Genomic DNA, 19565 nt, shown 5'->3' with positions numbered 1-19565 from the left:
GGAATAAGGAATCTATAAGTCTCAACATGAAATTAATGTTCTAGGTGATCAATTCCCATCAATTATAAGATAGAAGAACCAAAAAATCACTTAAATTCGAATTCTAGGCAAACCCCCCAAATTTGGGTATAAACCCTAACTTCCAATTCCATAATTTAGACACTAATTAGGAAGGAATCATGCAATAATAGATTCTAATCATCAATTACATGCTTAATGAAGCTAACCCAATCAATAAATAAAGATTTAATAGCCTAGAATGAAGAACCCATTGAACCCTCTTTCAATCCTCAAGCTCTTAATGAAACTAGCATGATAATGGATTTCTAAGGTGATTAATTGAATATGGAATAGCCATGAAGATTGAAGGACTTACCACAATGATTTTTCCCTAAGAAATGCTTTGAAATGCTCCCAATAGCTCTATTTTCGGAATGGTAATGAATGAGGGACTTAGGGCTTTTAACACTCATTTAATGAATCTAACTGCCCGTCACCTGCTTCCGCACCCCCTTCAGCGCTTCAGCCTCACCGCTTCTGTGGTCTCGTGACCGCTTCTGCAGTCCTACCCAAAATACACAAACCGCTACGCGGGGTGGTCACCGCTGTCGGCACTGCGCCGCGGTCAGGTGTCGCCATAGCGGGCACCAGACACCAGAAATTGCCAAGTATCACAAATCCAACCTGAAATCCCGACTATCACCCGAGGCTATCTGCTCACATACCAAATATGCAGACATACATAAAAATACGCTATGAACGCACTTGTGGCCTCGAAATTCCCAACTGAGGTCTCGTTGATCGAGTCAACCCCGATACCTCAAAACCAACTTCCCAACCCAAGTCCCAAAATGCACCCGAGTGCATTGAAAATCAAACCAAATATGCACACAAGTTCTAAAAGACCATCCAGACCTCTCGAAATCGATGGATTTCTGAAAAAGATCCGTTTACTCAAAAGTCAACTTTGAGTCAACTCTTTTTCGTTTTAAGCTCAAATTTCCCACAAAGTCACCCAAAACATAACCAAAGACTTTAGGAAGCGTGTCAACGGTCCCTTCGGGTCAAATGTGAGCTAAACAAGCTTGGAAAAGGGTCAAAAGCACCGAAAAGGTTATAACGACCAAACAGGTCGTTACACGGATTCTCTTCAATCCTGTTTTATTGTCTATTCATTTCTAAACATTCCAACTACATTTCAGACTTGTATTATTCTATCTTAGTGGGCTCCTGTAATGTGACACCAGATTTGGGGGTTTGATGTACCTTTAATTCCGCACTTATGATACATAAAGATTTCAAGACTTAAAAATAACTTGTATGCTCATTCCGTTTTATTATTATTCTCAATTCTTTTAAATTGAACTATCAGATGGCTTACTGACTTGGGGGGAGCTAGTGCCTTCACGACTAGTCAAACTTGGTCGTGAAAAGGTATTTACCTACAGTAACTATAATTCAAATTAATTACCTACCGTAGCTAGACTATGTATTTAATTACCAACCATAGCTATACTTTATATTTAAAAAAGATTACTACACCAGAGAGAAAAATACACTAAGTCTCATTCTTCTCCCTCATTCTAGATCTGACCATCTCATTCTCCAAGCATGCTCGAGCCACTCTGACGAAATTCCAAGTCCGGTCAACTCCACCACGAACAACCCATAATAATCTGAAGAAGCTTTGAGAAGCAATGAGAGTCAATTGTTCAAATTGAAACTTGAAGGCCTCAGGAACTCTGCCCTGTTGTGGTGGTTGCTGGTAATAATATCCCAATTACTGCTACTATGGTGGTGGAGCCATGGAATTTGCTGGTTGCATCGTGGTTGAGAGAGGGTTGTGGGGATGGAAGAACCCTAGAAGGATGTATGAATGGCTGAGTACCGACAATGTGGTGGTGGAACCATGGAATTTGCTTGTTGCATTGTGGTTGAGAGAGGGTTGTGGGGACGATAGAACCCTAGAAGGATGTATGGATGGCTGAATACCGCCGGCGATGAGGGAGTCGTCATCTCTGGCTGGAATTCATGGTCAACTGACCGATTTTCTTAGATCTGAGTGTATTTTTTCCAGATCTGAGTGTAATTTATTTCTTGTATTTATCATATCTGGCCAGATTTGAGTGTATTCTTCATTTTCAAGTGTAAATACAACATATCTTTTGGTGTTTTTGCATGTATTTCTGTATTTCGAATGAGATTTTTTTTTTTTTTGGTACTTTTGCATGTATTTTTTGAATTTTTGTTGTTTGAATACAACCAAATTGAATACAGTGTAAAATTACTTACGAATGAATACAATGATTTGAATACAATCGAATATCTCTGTATTTTTTTTTGAATTTTTGTTATTTGAATACAGTCGAATTAAATATAGTGTAAAAGTAGGTACAAATGAATGCAACTGAATTAAATACAGCAGAATACACCCTATGGCAAGGAATTAGTAGCTAGGAGCCGTAATTAGCTAAACTATAGCTATAACTTGTTAGAAGCGTCCAAATTACAATTGTTTAAGTAAGTTAGCCTTAATGATTTGCTTTATACTTAGGGCTCGTTTGGTACGAGGATAAGGGATAAATAATATCGGGATTATATTTGAGATGAGTTTATCACACGTTTGGTTGGGATAAAATCGCGGTATAACTAATCCTGGGATTGCAGTGTATTTTATCCCTGTGGGAGGATGGGATAACTAATCCCAAGAAAAGTAATCCTGTGATAACTTATTTCCCAACCAAACGACCCCTTAAGGCTGTGGGGTTTGTTTGATTAGACTATGATTAAAAGAAAAATTCATGGATTGCACGCAAACATTAGTTTGGTCAATCCTCTTTCAAATCAACTTCAGACCTAGTCTATGCCAGTTTTAGATATTTGAGTCTCAAGTTAGGTTGGTAGTTCAAACTTTAGACATACAGGTCTGAAGTTCAAACTATACAAACAATATGCCAATTTCAGATATACAATTCTGAAGGAAAAAATTGCACTTGTCCTTTAAACGGGCTGGTCTATAATATTTTCCCTTCAAAATCGAACTTATGCCTAGCGGGGCATAAGTTGTTAAAGGGTGTGAAACATAACTCGTGGGATATTTATAATGCGAAAGTATAACTTATGCCCCGCGAGTATAAATTAATGCCACGCGAAAAAGTTGTTCGTTACGAGAGCAAAAACTAAAGAGAAAATAGGGGGCATATTTGAAGTTTGTAACTTGAAATCTGAATTTTCAACTTCAGTCCTACTAATATAAAATTAACTTTTAAGCAGTATAGATATTACTCCCTCCGTTTCAAATTTAATTTTTTTTTCCTGGTTTTGATTTGCTATAGAATTTAAGAAAGTAAAGAAGACTTTTGAATCTTGTGGTCTGTTTAAAGATATATAAAATGTAGCAATCCTTTAATCTTATAATCTTAAACATGCCATATTGAAAATTGGAATTAAAGAATTGCCAAAAAAGGATTTTTTTTTAAAATAAATTAAAAAGGAAAGTAAGAGAAACAAATCGAAACACGGACGGTAATAGATATTTTATAATCTTATGTGGACACTTGGCGTAGACTAATAGTAAGGCTTGGAACTTTATTTGGGCCGTGGTCCAGCCTTTTGCCGCTTCAATACTTACTTTGGGCTTTCAACTCATTTTCGAGGCAACTTCACAAACCCCCCATTGAATTGAATAGCCTGTTTTCCCATTCATTCATCTCAGTTTGCAGAGTTCCCTGCTATGGAAGCTTACAGCAATGAAGAGTTTGCAGTTGGATGCATTTTATCAATCAAAACAACTTTAGGTGATGAGTTTGATGCTCAAGTTATCGCCTTTGACAAACCCTCCAACATCCTCCTTCTTCATATCCTTTAATAACACAGTTCCCTTATTCTTTTCTTTTGTGTAATTTTATCTCTTAATTGTTGATTTTCTTGACTATTGGTTTGATATTACATAAAAGAGTTCAGTTCAATGTTTTCTTGATTTCCCATATCTTTTTTTTTTTTCGTAATTTTAATCTGTTAGTTGTTTTCCTTGACTGTTTTCTTGAAATTACAAGAAGGGGTTACTGCATCAGGGCCAAAGAGAGATATAAGGCTATTGAAAGCTAATTACATAAAAGAATTCAGTTTTCTTGGCCAAGGCCAAGACCCAATTGATACCACTAAATGTTTTCTTGATCTTAGTAGCCTTCAAGCTAAAGAAGATTCTGCTTTAAGGTGAATTTATTTATGAATTTTGCTTTTGGAATATGGAAAAATTATGCTATTTGAGTTGGGATTTAGTGGGGTTGTGTTTTAATTGAATTTTTTGCAGACAAGCAGAGATAGATGCTGAGAGATTTGGGATTGGCGTTACTGCTGAAGCTCAGAATATATTTGATGCTTTGTCTAAAACGTATGTGTTAACTTTCACCCTCAGATTTTCCATAGATTTTTGTATATTTTAATTCTAAAATCAGTAATTTTACTTGTTGCTGTTAGAAGTAATGAAATACCAAGGGGTCGTTTGGTAGAGTGTATAAGAATATTACTGATAGGGTGTACTAGTAATGCTGGGATTAGTTATGCTGGATCATTTCTTATCCGCTGTTTGGTTTGGTTTAGTATGGGCAGTTATGTCTTTAACCATGCTTATCCATGTATTAGTACCCCGATTGCTAATGTTTGCTATGTATACGAATAGTACTGAATAGGGTGTATTAGTTATACATAGGTTGAAAAACACTACCAAACAAGAGATTAATAATATCAAAGTTAATACATGTATTATTTTCTCTAATACATCCTACCAAACAACCCCTAATAGATTTTAAAGTAAACTGAATGGTAAATCTTGCACCCAAATCCCCGTGCCTAGGAGTCAACAGTGGCCCTTTCCCACTTTGCTTCTTAGCGACTCGAACTTCAATCCCTGGGCTGGAAGTAGAGTACTCTTGCCACTAGAAAAACCTTTCTCAAGTTGGATTTTTATTTAATGATTGCATTAAATTAGCACCAAATGTATTCAGTTCCCTGTTAACATCAAATAGCTATTCTTTCTTTCCTGTGTATATTCAAAAATATAAGATGGTTTAGCTGTATGTATATGTACAGGTGACAAACCCGCAAGGGTGGCTCAGTTGGTTGAGCATGAGGCTTTCATAATGGAGGTCTCAGGTTCGAAACCCCATGCCTACGACAGCAGGGGATTTGCCTTCTTGGTCGAGCTCGTCGCACGGGGCTTGCCTAGTGTGGGTAACCTCTCCTGTGTGGTTTGCGAGCTATTGCCCAGGAGCTGGGTTTACCCTGTGCGCATCCGAAGGGTAGCGGTTGCGAGTTCCCATGTCACTAAAAAAAATTAGGTACAGGTGACGAGAAAGCTTTTCTTTGCTTTTTGGCGTTCACTCAAGAAGAAAATTTATGTATAGGTGTATACTCATATTTAGTTTATAGTTTCAAAGAGAAAAGTAAATTTTCTTTTAGGGAAATGTGTCATAGGAGAATAATATTAGAATACGGAGAGATAGCCAATGGAAACAGATTTCTCTACAAGAGATCAAGCTGCAAGATTGTGTGTAAAAGAAGCACTGGAAGTCTTACGTTTGTTAAAACACAAAATAAAGTCTATGATGCTAATATAAGCCATAGGTTTATCATTCATTACTCCAAAAGTAAAAGATAGCTTACTTTTCAAATGACTCCCCTGTAAATTTAATGGGTTCTCAAGATAAGTTTTTCAACTAGAGGATGAAGGCATAAAAGTCACATTAATGTGGCATTGGTTTTACCAAAGTAAGAGATGTGTTGATTACAATTGCATTTGTTGACGTTCCACTCAGGTAATAATACTGCGGTCCTGAATTTGATTTTTCCAGAACATTCAGCTGAGCAATATTTTGCAACTGCAAAAGATCTATTTAAAGTTGTTCATGATGAATCCTTTAACTCGCTCCCCAAAGCTCCACAAATTTTAGAGTTTGATAACTTGAGTCTAGTATTAAAAGGACACAAGATGTAGATGGAACCCTATTAGCAAGGACAAATAGACCTGAAGCGCGTTCATCATAGTTAAGCAAAATCATTTGAGCTTAGAGAGATTAGAGGTAGCTCATTGACTCTTCATAGACGAGAAGTCCTTTGAGCTAAGAGAGCCAGGAAGCAGCTCACAAATGTGGTATGAGCTATTCAGAGGAAGAGAAACTTTTTATAAAAAAGGGTTAAAGTTTACTTTAGCATCCTATGATAGTTATATAGGTGGTGGGATTCATATCACAAGGAATTGGAAATTTGTGTTGAAGATAGAGACGATTGAGCACATAAAATGCAAGATTGTGCAAAATTTAATATGAATGGTACATGCTTACCCACCTGTGAGTTCACCTATATGAGTTTCACGTACTTGATCTCAAGTTAAGATAAAGGAGGAGGATTACGGTAAGGTGGTTTATTTTATAACAGGCCATTTAAGGTGAAATCTAGAAATTTAACTATGTTGTAAGAAATAATTGGGTTGGGAATTTATTCGAGTGTTAAATGAAAATGGAGAATCTATTGTTTCTCTTTTGAGAAGTGGAAATAATTGATATTTGACTAGCAAGAAGAATTGCTTTGATTGGGAAGTTGATGATATGACGACATGATTCTAGTTTGGCATCATTTGAAAATGAAGAAGATGATCATTTGGTCTGGACTGTGCAGAAAAATGGCTTTTTGCAATCAAATCTTGTTACGTCATCTTGGTTGCAGTAGCATGTTGATACTCCTCTTGCTTCTTGGCCTTGGAAGGTTATTTTAGGGTCGAAGGTTCCGTTCCAAGTGGAATACTTTTGCTGGGTTTTGGTTCATGATGACTAATTAACTCAAGCAAACATGCAGAAAAAGGCTTTCATATGTGCAACAAGCATTTTGAAGAGATGTTGAAGACAAGCTGACGCCGGAACGTCGGGGGTGTGCCAATGTTGGCGAGGTTAAGAACCCCACTATGACGCGAGAACCGATAAAGAGGCCACCTGTGTTGGCTAATACCAAGGAAAAAGGAAACTTACTCTCTTAAAAAAAGCAAATTTGTATGAAAAGTTTATAACTCAAAATAAGATGGTTTTTATTAAGGATACTAGCCCTATTTTATAGGCTATCAAATATAAAGGGTTATAGTTTCTAATCGGTGTGGGACAACATGTCCTAAAGGATAAGGATAACTATTAATATTAAAAGCTAAGAACAACAAAAAGTTTATCTAGTTAAGATAAGAAAATATAAGGATGCTAAAAGATAAGCTTGCAACATCGTAACGTAAGCGCTTGCATCAACATGGAATAAACGCTTGCATCATCATGAGGTAAGCTCCTGCATCAGTGAAAAAGCCAATTGTTCAAAGTTGAAATATTCGAGCCTTGACCCATTGGAGCCATTACTTATTATTAAAAGAGTTTATTTGTATTCTGATCATGAAGCCCTCAAGCATCTCAATTCACAACATAAGCTCGATCGTCGTCATGCAGCTTGGAGTGAGTTTATTCAAGCATTCTCATTTCTTCTCAAGCATAAGCGGGGTGTACTGATGCCTTAAGTCAGCTTCTGCTTTGCTTTCTACCTTACAAGTGTTGTTGGATTTGAAATTGTGAAAGAGTTGTATAACAAAGATCTCGATTTTGGTGAAATATGGAAGTCTGGCTCTCAAAGTACCTGTAAGCAGTTCCATCAACAAGAAGGATATCTTTTCAAGGGTAACAAGTTATGTCTTCCACAAAGTTCATTACGTCAATATATTATCGAGGAAGCTCATAATGGAGGATTGGCCGGACACTGTGGAAGAAATAAGACTTTAGCTCTGATAAAAGAAAACTTTTATTGGCCCAAGATAGAACGAGATGTCATTTGACATATCCAAAGGTGTCGTATTTGTCACTTAGCAAAAATTGACAGTCAAAACACAGGTATGTATAAGCCATTACCTATTCCTGAAGCTCCTTGGGAAGATGTGAGCATGGATTTTGTCTTGGGATTGCCAGAGACTCACAAAGGCATGACTCGATAATGGTGATTGTTGATATATTTTCCAAAATGGCTCACTTTGTGCCATGTCACAAGTCTGATGATGCTTCTCGTATTGCTGAAATGTACTTCAAGGAGAGCATGCGCCTTCATGGAATTCCAAAAACTATCACTTTCGATCGAGATGTGAAGTTCATGAGTCATTTCTGGTGTACTATGTGGAGAAAGATGGGAACTCATTTGCAGTTTAGCTCAGCAAACAAAAGTTTGAAAAATTTATTTCGCAGCTTTGTTGGGAAGCATTTCTGTTAATGGGATCTTATGTTGCCTCAAGCAGAGTTCCCTTACAATAACTCTGTGAGTTGTTTCCAACTGGTAAATGTCTAGTTGAGGTGTTTATAGGCAAACGACCAATAAGTCCTTTGGATCTTCTCCCATTGCCAACCATTTGTGAGTTCAGTGCTGATGCTAAAGAATGAGCCAAGGAGATCAAGAAGCTTCACGAGGGAGTTTGAGATAATATTGTTTGGCAGATTGCTCACTATGAAAAGCAAGACAACAAGCACAAGAAGAAAGTTATTTTCAAAGAAGGATATTTAGTATGGATTCACTAAAGGAAAGAATGTTTTCCTAAAGTTTCGAAAGAAGTTATCACCTCCAGCAGATGACCCTTTTCGAAAATTTGAGCGTATCAATGATAATGCCTATAAGATCAGATTATATCTACCACTTTTAATGTTGCTGATCTATCGCCTTACTATGGGGAACATAAAAAAGACTTGGAGTTTGAAGGCAAACCTCTTCCAACCCCAGAAGAACACTTATCACATGCTGATGCAGGCGCTTACCTCATGATGATGCAGACGTTTATTCCATATTGATGCAGACGCTTACGTTATAATGATGCAAGCTTATCTTTTAGTATCCGTATCTTTTCTTGTCTTAACCACATCAATCTTTTGTTCTTCTTATTTTTTAATAGTTATCCTTATCCTTTAGGACATGTTGTCCCACATCGATTAGAAACCCCAACCTCTTAGATTTGGTAGCTTATAAAATAGGTTTGTATCCTTAATGTAAACCATCTTATTCTGAGTTATAAACTTTTCATATAAAGCTTTGTGCTTTAGTTTGCTTCTTTTAAAAGACTGTGTTTCCTCTTAAGAAGTAATTGAGTTATCCTTGGAATTAGCCAACCAAGGTGGCCTCTTTATCGGCAATTGTGTCATAAAGGGGTTCTTAACCTCGCCAGCATTGGCACACTTTTGACGTTCTGGCATCTGAAAGCATTTGTTTTTGTTATGTGAAGTCACAGGGCAACTTCGATAGTTTTTTTTTTTTTTTTTTTTTCAAACATTGTTGGGTTAAGGATTTTTTTAATAGCCATTTCTATGGAGGTAGTAATGAGCTGAAAAGATTTGTGGTCTATTTCTGTTTTTTTTCCCCCTCTACTATTTGGAGAGCAAGGAATCTTAGATTTTTGGATAGCAAAGTTTTATCTGTTCATATCTTGAAGTTTAGATGTTTGTGTAACTTGGTGCAATCTAGTACTCCTAGCAGGGATGATGTGGTTTTTGATTATGAAGAAATTTACGTTATCCTAAAGAGGATAGAGGCCCAGGATTTATGCCCAAAATTAGGTTCTAAAGGCACCATTCCCTATGAGAAATTATGACTTGAGTATCTGAGATAGGTCAACAATTGTTGGCTTATCTGACTAAGGTGGGGTTATGCTGAAGGCACAAGAGATTTATTAGAATCTATACAAAATAGACATCGATACATTTTTGTGTTTTCTATGTGCTTACATATAAATGAATAGCTAACTTTTATTGTTTCTGCCAAAAAAAAAAAAAATTGGAAAAAAAAAATTGGACGACAAATCTATTGCACAAAGTGGAAGAAAGACAATTTATTCAGGAAGTTGATGTAGATCGAACAGTAGTATGGGGTAATAGGTATGATGTTGGGCAGAATCAAAAGCTAGTGGAAATAGTGGAGGCATGTAATTATGTTGAGCCAAAAAATGTGGAACTGTGCAAGGAGAATGAAAAACATCATGTTTTAGTTATCTTAGATAGTGTGCTCCAAACTTTGTTAGTTCTTCACCGGTGTTTTTTGAACCAAAAGTGGATTGAAATGAAGGAACTATAGCTTGATATAACTGCCATAAGGGGACTAGGGCAGTAGGACGGGACTTCACAGTGCTAGTTTCATTGGAAACATGCTGAGAGAATTGAGATTTTTCGGTTCATCAGAGAGTGTAGATTTCATTCACAAAGTGAAATTGACTGACCTTTAATTCAATGGTGATAAATTCACACACAGATGGAAAAACGATGGCTTTATATCTAAGAATTGACGAGCTTTGATATTAGTGAGATGAGCACCATTTGAATTATAAGGCAAAGTGCACTCCCAAGAACTCTCTTAGACCAAACATCTGGGTAAATAATCTGTGGAGAGTGGATGCACTCCAGGAACAAAGAGCTTTAACGGAACATGAATACATAAATGCCCCAAAATCTAGTTTGAACCAGTACAAGAGCCACTAATACATAAATACATAGCCTGAGCCCTGATGGATAATACAAGTCTCAAAACTAGAAATATGAATAGACAGATATGTAAAGGAAATGTTCCCGGGTGGCAGATCTGGCAAGTAGCTCACCCCGGAATCTCTGTCAGGTAGCCTCAGAATCACTCGCGGTGACGGGAACTGGAGCCAACAACAAACTCTGCACTCAAGAAAAAGTGCAACAAGTGTAGTATGAGTACAAACACACGTACTCGTAGGTATCATAGGCCGACAATGATTAGTTCGCGCATACACAGACATAAATTAACAGATAAGCAGTCAACACAACACACAACAATAACAATCAGGAATGTCACACCATAATGATAGACATAATGAATCTCACAACTCAAGTCATAAGCCTAGGTGGAGCCTCTAATCCACAAGTATTGTCAAGTCATTACTTAAGTCCTCACAACAACAATAGCTCAATACATCAACAACCGCAATCAATAAATAATGTGCCATGCGATGATGAGGTATGAATGTCATAATATGCAATGCAATGTCCCGCAGGCCTCCTCTCCGTACCGCACACACATGCTAAGAACAATGTCACAATAGTCATGACCTATGGGGGACCCGCAAAGTCCATGTACCACACTTGCTCCGGTATGTACCTCGGATCACGAGCACTCTCTTCCACTTCGGGATGTTACCTCGGATCACGAGCACTCTCTCTCTCTTTTACGCTCTCCAGCAAAGACCTGAGAGGCTCCACTCTCTCACTTATCATCATTTCAATGTAATCATGACAAGTCAATAACACATGAATATGGAATGTATGCTATTCATAATTCAACCTCATCAACAACACATGTATAGAAGCCATAATAATTGCCATGAATGCAAATCATAATCTGAGTTATCAGTATCAACCCTTCCCCATTTCATAAGATCAAGAGATAAGTGATGAATCAAGCACCATAGAGAGTCACATCAATGCATGAAAATCACAAGTATGGCGACAACCCACATCAATTACAAGGAAAACACAAACATGACAGTTGACAATACCAACCTAGTCGGAATATAACTCCACACCATGCTCGAAGGTCTATCATGCTTTCCCCGTCAATCACTACTATACATTACGATTCACTAATCGAAGTCTAGACATGAGTAAACCGTAACCTATCTCGAAGCCGAGCAAGTGCCACGAACTAGTCCGCTAGAGCCTTCCCCTTTCGAAGAGCTTCCGAACGATCAAAGTCTAGCAAATTATTACACCACATTAGATTACGAGGCTAATGATACCCATAAAGCCATAAAACCAACCAAAATAAAAAATGACCCTTAAAAGGGGACCCCGGTCCCACAAGGGTAAAATAGGAATTTTAGCGGAAAATTAGGAAAGTCTAAATAATCAATACCTCAAGTTTCATGCAATTCTAACCCCAATTGGGCCTTGATTTCATCAATAATAAAAAAAAACCCAATTTGGAGAAAACCCTCAATTTCCATATCATGATTCTTGAGAAAAAGGAAGATTCAAGCTTAGGGACTAATTACCCATTGATTAAATACTTAGAATCTAGGAAATTCCTCAACAAAAGCCATAAAAGTTTAAAGGAAGTTTTCAAAATCATTCTAGGGTTCATAACCCAAAACCCCCAATCTAACACATGATTTCTACCAGACTCCCTTGTATAAAGATAATATAACATAAAAGGAAAGTAGGAAGCTTACCCCAATGATGGATCCCAAGAAATATCCACAAAATCGCCCCTCAATCTCTCTTTAGGTCTCAAGTTTGTGAATGGGAAGAAATGGTTCGAAATTTGGGAATTTAAGGTTCTGAACCCAGCAATCTCGCATTTGCGGAGAAATGTCCGCAGATGCGGACTCATTAAACAGCTCACTACCTCGCATCTGTGGGCCAAGTCCCGCATAGGCGGGCCCGCAAATGTGACCCCAAGTCCGCACATGCGGACACCAGAAACCAGAATTTTCTATTTTTTTCACTAACTTCAACCCGACACTCATCCAAGACCTCCCGGATACAAACCAAGCATGCAACCCACTATAAAAACACGCTATGATCGCATTCGCGCCCTCAGAATTTCCAAATGAGGTCATCTTGACCCTGTCAACCCCCTAAACCTTTCCAACCCAAAGACCAAAACACCCCCGAGTGCCTCCGGAACCGAACCAAACACCCTACCAAGTTAGAATCAACCCTCCGGAACTAATGGAACCGACGAAAATCCCAAACATACTCGTTAACCCAAAAGTCAACTATTGGTCAACACTTTTTTGCTTATTCAACTTAAAGGCTTCTAAATTTCTCAAAACCAACCTGATCACCTTGGGAACCGCGCTACCCATCCCCACAAGTCAAGTACACTCTAACGAAACTAGGGAAAGGGTCAACATGGGTAGACGGGGTAAAATGCCTAAACAACCAAACGGGTCGTTACATTTACCATGGGTTTCTTTCCTCTTGTTGGAATGTAATCAAGGAGGATATTATTCTGACTATGTAGAACTTTCTTTCTTAGGATTTTTTTTGCAAAATTATCAACGTCTGTGGCTTTAATCCTAAAAGAGAATGGCACTAAAGAATTGAGAGATTTTAGGCCTATCAGCTTTTGAGAGATCATTTCAAAAGTGCTGACAGAGAGGCTCAAGAAAATGGTGTATAAGCTGGTTGATACTCATTAGATGACATTCTTTAAGGGCAGACTAATAATGAATGGAATTTTGATAGCAAATGAGTGTGTGGTCTCGAGAATTGAGGAGAAGAGACTTGGGATTCTTTGCAAATTTGATTTTGAGAAGGTATATGATCATGTAATTTCTTAATTATGATGATAAATGATATGGGATTTGTTCGAAAATGGATCAAATGGATTTTTTTTAATGCATCGGTAATGTCAGATTTTCAATTTTGATAGTTGGATCCATTTTACGGAGGATTGAGACAAGGCGACTCTCCATCACTTTTTCTCTTTATTTTAGCTATTGAACGTTTCAGCACAATGGTTTAAGACAGCAAATTAGAATGGTTGGATTAGGGGATTAAAGTGTCCAACAATGAAGCAAATAATCTGGAACCATTCACCTCCTTATGCTGATGACTCTAATTTTTTGTGAGGGTAAGGTTGGACTATTTAGACATCTAAGACTGATCCTTAGAATAGAAAACCAAGAACCTTGGCATTAGAATAGAAAACCAATCAAGTTTATCTAGAATAAAGAAATCTTAACAAGTGATCGATTTACCTTGCGAAGATCTAGAGTTGTTCAATGAAGGTTTTTCCTCCGTCAAAATGATATCAAAGAGCATCCAAAATTAATGCTAAATGAGCCAAGGTTTCTACGTTATAATCCCCTAGAAAGTGTGCTAAAAGACAAGGTTGCCCTTAACCCACTAGACTTGTTTGCTTTCTTTAGAATTCATCTTGTGAATTTGGCCACCTTTACAACATACAAAAAAGGTAGTTCAGCAGTCAAGAATCTCAACTACACAAAAAGAGCATACTCTTCGAATAGTTGGGAGATTCAACGGTGAACAAGATGAATTGGGGGAAAAAGGTAATCATGGCTAAGTATTGAAAAGTTGCCTAAGGTGTGCAAAATTGATATCATCCTCTCTAAGGTAGATGCGGATGCATGATTTTGAACTTTATGGGTTCAACTTTTAAGATTCTTAACTCATCAAAAAAAAAAAAAAAAAAAAAAAAAAAAAAATTATGGGAGGAATTCCAAAAACAAAGAATATATGTATTCTTTGCATGAATGTAACATTTTTGCTCCGTGTCAAAAATGTTACATTCAGTTGAACCCGTAGTTATAAACTCCATCTGCCTGTCTCAAGGTGTGGCAGTTTGGGGGAGGAATTCCAGAACTTGGTGAAATTAATAGCTGGTGATAGGAGAAAGATAATATTATGGAAGTTTGCTAGGGTAGGGTCTATCGGAAACAACCTCTCTACATCCCAAGGTAGAGGTAAGGTGTGCGTACACTCTACCCTCCCCGGACCCCACTTGTGGGAATATACTGGGTATGTTGTTTTTGTTTTTCTACCTTGAAGAAAAGCCTTGTTGATCATTTTAAATTTTGGTACTCGCCTCGAGGTTGCAATAGATGAATGTGGATTTGGAATTTTAGGTTATACAGAAAAATTTCCCCAATTATGAAGTGGTCGACTTTGTTTTCTACTTCAAGCTGCCGCTTTCTACTTCACTGATTGACTTTAGGAAGTAAGGTTACTTGAATTGCTTAATTTGCCGATGGTCACCGCTTTCTATTGATTGTTATAGTAAGTTTTTCTGGTCTTACCAGCGAAGTCATATGCAGTGAAGCAATGTTGTATTTGTTTATGTTTGACTGCTAGGAAATGTGGTAGCTTCTTCAAATTGCACGTGAAGAAATATGTTGGGTGTTTAATCATTCTAAGTACTGGTGACCTTCGAAAAGCTTTTGTGATCTCTTTCTTCTTCCTTTCTTTTCATACCTATTTTTCGCACTATCAGGGTAGAAGGCTAGTAGGTAGTCGCGTTTATCCTTTCTTGCGAGTAGTTGCATTGATCTTTAGTTTCTTGTCCCTTGATTTCTGCGAGTATCTGTTTGCACAGAATGGTTTATCATGGCTTATTCACTTTCGTTGTTTTCATTTTCATAATTGCTTTGAATTGTTTACCCGTATCTAACCTTTCCTATGCTTTTTCTTGAGCCGAGGGTCTTCCGGAAACAGCCTCCCTACCTAAGGTAGGGGTAAGGTCTGCGTACAATCTACCCTCCCCAGACCCCACATTGTGGGACTCACTGGGTATGTTGTTGTTGTTGTTTTCGCGCTATCAAATCAACTCATCAGCTTGAAATCTCAGCAAACATACAAATAGCCAGTTCCTTCCCGGAAGAAGCAAATTTTGGTACTGCTGTTCCCATGACTATTCAAGGCCTGGAATCTTAAAATCTCCATCTTTCTTTTTTGCTAAGTGCTAATGAATTTTTATTCTTCTGCTGAGCAGGATAGGTAAAATCTTGAGTTTTCCGTCGTTGGAAGTTCTATAATAATTGTTGAAAGAAGGGGAAGGGCATTAATAATATTAGATGTATTAGGCACAAGAGCTCACATGCAACACCTCATATACCTTCGATTAGTTTTGAGAATGAAGTTGTGGGCTTGACAGCGTAAGTATGGCAACAGGTTCCTTGTGGGTCTAAGCAATTACTAATGAAGAACGCTGAAGAAGCAATTATAAAAGAATTCTGAGTCTAAATATTGTCCCTCCTTGGTAAGGAACAGGTAGTTTCAGCTCCTTGTAAGGTAGTATCAGTGACCGTGTTAACTAGTTTAGGCCATTTGCCTAAATAGCCTACGACTTAATCCCCCACTATAACGGTTGCCAGCTGGCACTAATTGAATTTACTGTTTGAGATTATGGTATCAGAGTGAGCCTTACAACTACAATAGTACGACGACTTAGGTAAGCCTACGGATTGGTCCCTCCTCCCTTTTTTTATTTATATATTGTGATAAAGAGAGTTTCCATTGAAGTAGTTTGAGCTTGTCACTAGGTGGTGTCAAGGTGTGAGTTTTAGTTTAGGCACAGATTCCTGGATTGAGTAGTAAGAAAACCATGGTCTCTTGTTAGTGTGTCTGCATGTGTCATTGGGGCACGACAAGAATAACGTTTTGGCTTTCGGGGCCCAAAATACTAAGTTAAATGGCCTGCGAATATTCCATGATAAATTAAGAAGTTGATATATATTTTTTGATAGAGAAGAAAGTTAGGATATTATTTGGCTGAAGATTAATATAATTGTTGATTCATTTTGGTTCTTCTCATTATAAAAGTGTTTGTTTTAGCATTCTAAAAAAAGGTGTGTGTTTTTAGATTCTAATGACAATTTCAGACTTTTAGTGGCTAAATTAGAGCTTCTGGATCATGTCATACGCTTGCTGATTCATCTAACTATAAGGAAGTCGACATTAGACCCTCTTAAATTTTATTGATGGAATTCCACTGACCAAAGATGAGATATAGAGGGAAGCTTAATCTGATGCAAAGATAACAGTTGAGATTAGGTTTCATACGATACATATATTGTAGCAACCCATAGGGCATGGTATTATTCATCCTACGAGGTAATTGATATGGATTTCTGTCCTTGTCTAGTGAATATCCAAATTTTCATATACAATTCCTATTATTTTGAAACAATGTAGAGGTATGACAATAAGCACGTATTAAAATAAAAAAAAAAAAAAAAGCACGTATAAGCGAGGCACCTATCAAGAAAAGCATGTATAAATGGCATTGTCATATAATACACATTTAAAATTGAGTAGCCAATTTTTTTTTTTTTTTTTTTTTTTTTTTATTTTTTTGATGAGGTAAGAAATTGAGTAGCCAAATTTAGGTGCTTTCAGATAAATCTGCATCAGTGCTGGCTTATCTAGTGTCCCATACAGATTTTGATTGCAGTATCAGTCTCCTGTTTTGTATACGAGTTATGTGAACCATGCTGCGCATATGTAGGATATCTTGTGTGAATTTTGATGTCATTGTTGATGTAACCAACCAGGTTGCCTGTGCGCTGGGACAAGACGGTGATAGTTGTGATGAACGAGGTGCGTGTTAGCAGTCCATACCTTCCCGAATCTGTTATTGGAGGCACTCCTGCTGCTAATGAAAGAGTGCGGAAAGTGGTAAGATAGTATATTCTGAAAACAAAGAGAAACTAATCCTATTTTTGCTGTTACTTGATTCGTTCATCCTGGTTTCTCCATTCAGCTTGAATTGGAGAGGAAGAGGCTGCAATCCCGTAATACTGGACAGTGAGGATTCCTTTGCGTTGGTCTGAGGTATTCTTTGCTGAGGAAACTAATACCAAAGGCTTTACCAAAAATGGCCATACGAGTAACATCCTACTTGAGCGAAGATGTATTGTGTCTACACCTGTAAGGGATTTGAACTTGGTAATTTTAGCGACGGGAGTTGCTCTCTCCCTCACCCCCCGTCCCAAAGAAAACACTGAGATTTTTTTTTTTCATTTGCTTGTCTCAATGAGGTAAATTTCAATGTGCCATAATATGTGTACGAGGAATCAAAGGTTGATAACTTGAAGGAATGGTGTCTTCAAGTAGAAGCCCAGCTTTGGGGGTGAGGATGAGTTGAAGTTTTCCTATCTAATCAAAATATTGAAAATTTGAAATCTTTGATTTCTCTACTACTTCTCGATTTCCCCTTTATTTTGGAGGGTAAAAGAAGTTGCTAGTTAGAAAAGCAGCGGAATTCTGCTATACTCTACAAATATAAATCTAATGCACTGCAACTGCAGGTAATCTTTATTACAAATGTTCATTGGTAAACTTAAAAAGACAATGTTGTACAATGAGTAAAAATACATTGATAGTGTAAGAAAATCTTTACACTGCAGTCTATATAACTCAAAAACCTATAACCATATAAATGAAAGAGGAACCATGTAAATTGGAATATTGTGTCTGAGGAGTGACATTGTTCGTGACTCGTGAGCCTAGAGTTTCCAAGGTCGTTGAGGAAGTTTCATGAATATGTATATGCTGTGCTTATTTTCAAGCGTATTAAGAAGCTTATATACTTGATAATGAGAAGCCCTTCTAATTTTCCCCTGTATTGATAAAACCGTTGGGGCACTCGTGATTGGGTTCAATAGAATACAAGGCGCCGATGTCATGTTGTAACGATCCAAACTAGGATGTCATGACCAAGGCGCATAGGAAGGTTGAATCCTATCGATCTTAAAATCTTGGCAGAGTTTCCTCTACAGCGAATATCCCTAGAGTATATATTACAATGTCAATTTGAAATAATGCAAGTCCATAAAATTAAGTCTATACCACGTCTAAAGCTATAGCCACCGCCTCACAAATCAAACTTTATCCAACTCCATTGTCAATACCATCACATATATAAAACTATTATGCAATATACAAAAATAGCCGTTAAATTTTAAAACTACCAAGTTTCTTTACTAACTCTAATGAAGGAACATCAAGGTCCATAAATTGGTTAAGTGTACTCTTCTTGATCTCTAATTAGTTTGGTATGGTTTCTCATTTTCAGACTCCTAGCTTGCATGTACATGCAACTTGAACCTGAGACTTTTCACGAACTTTTGTTTGGCAGTTGGTTAGAGTTATGCAGGTATTAGTAATACATAATTAGCTTATGAGAGAATCTATGTATTATTTTATACAGGGATTAGTTACATAGGGTTTAATTATTTATATAATTAGTTATTCCATCTTCTATCCTGCATAAAATAATATGTAGATTCCATCGTAACTTATATGTGTTCGTTATGCTGATTTCTAAATTACAAACCAAACATCGTAGTAGGTGTGTTGAATTTTATACATAGCAAAAGAATGTCACATAACATGGTATGCATTAGTTATGCATGATTTAATACATGAATAATTTAGCTCTTAACCAGCTACCAAACGACCCCTTAGGTTTTAAATTGCTACTGCCTTTGAACTACAAGTTGGTCAGTCGTAGTGCAAAATTCGATGTGTTGTTACAATGGGTGTTTTAAAAGGTGGGGGCGTGAGGCGGAGCGGTTTACTTAGCATGGACATGGGGCTTAAGCCCCATAGATCCTTACAATTTTAATTTAGGCAGAACCCATCGGAAGCTCCCTGAGTTGGACACGATCTTTCACTTAAACAATCTGACTAAACCTTGTTCCATTTAGACACTTAAGGTGGGCCCCGGCTGTGTCATTTATACACTTTTCGCTGACTTGGCAAGTTATGTGGATTTCACACCAAACAGGCGCGTTGATAGCCTAAAAATCATTTTTTTTCTTTATTTCCTTCTTCATTTTTATTTTTTTTATTTTTTATTTCTTCTTCTTCATTCTCTTGTTTCTACCATCTTCCTACCACACCAATATCACTGCCGCCGGTATCATTATCGGAAAAAAAAACGTCAATTACATTTTTAATTCAACTCAATTTCTTGCTCTCACTCCTAGTAATAAAGAAAAGAAAATCAAAAGAGCTCATCGAAACACC

General features: G+C 37.3%; 1 protein-coding gene across 1 annotated transcript; it reads left to right on the top strand.

Annotated features, from left to right (window-relative positions):
* Positions 1–3634: 3634 nt before the first annotated feature.
* LOC132059765 (uncharacterized) lies at positions 3635–17718 on the top strand. The gene is made up of 5 exons (XM_059452538.1): positions 3635–3858; positions 4054–4215; positions 4313–4393; positions 17087–17210; positions 17296–17718. The coding sequence occupies exons 1-5, from the start codon at positions 3734–3736 to the stop codon at positions 17341–17343; spliced, it is 540 nt and encodes a 179-aa protein (XP_059308521.1). The 5' UTR covers positions 3635–3733; the 3' UTR covers positions 17344–17718.
* Positions 17719–19565: the final 1847 nt, after the last annotated feature.

This window comes from Lycium ferocissimum, chromosome 6, assembly GCF_029784015.1.
Source record: "Lycium ferocissimum isolate CSIRO_LF1 chromosome 6, AGI_CSIRO_Lferr_CH_V1, whole genome shotgun sequence".
In the NCBI taxonomy this organism is placed as follows: Eukaryota; Viridiplantae; Streptophyta; class Magnoliopsida; order Solanales; family Solanaceae; genus Lycium; species Lycium ferocissimum.
Note: the sequence above shows the minus strand (reverse complement) of the source record. Positions and strands in the feature narration are given on the sequence as shown.

Excerpts from the sequence above, each read along its gene's own strand:
- LOC132059765 (XM_059452538.1), top strand. The coding sequence starts at position 3,734 with ATGGAAGCTTACAGCAATGAAGAGTTTGCAGTTGGATGCATTTTATCA. Across the intron at positions 3,859-4,053 it reads TCCAACATCCTCCTTCTTCA|AGAAGGGGTTACTGCATCAG; the intron begins TATCCTTTAATA and ends CTTGAAATTACA. Across the intron at positions 4,216-4,312 it reads AAAGAAGATTCTGCTTTAAG|ACAAGCAGAGATAGATGCTG; the intron begins GTGAATTTATTT and ends AATTTTTTGCAG.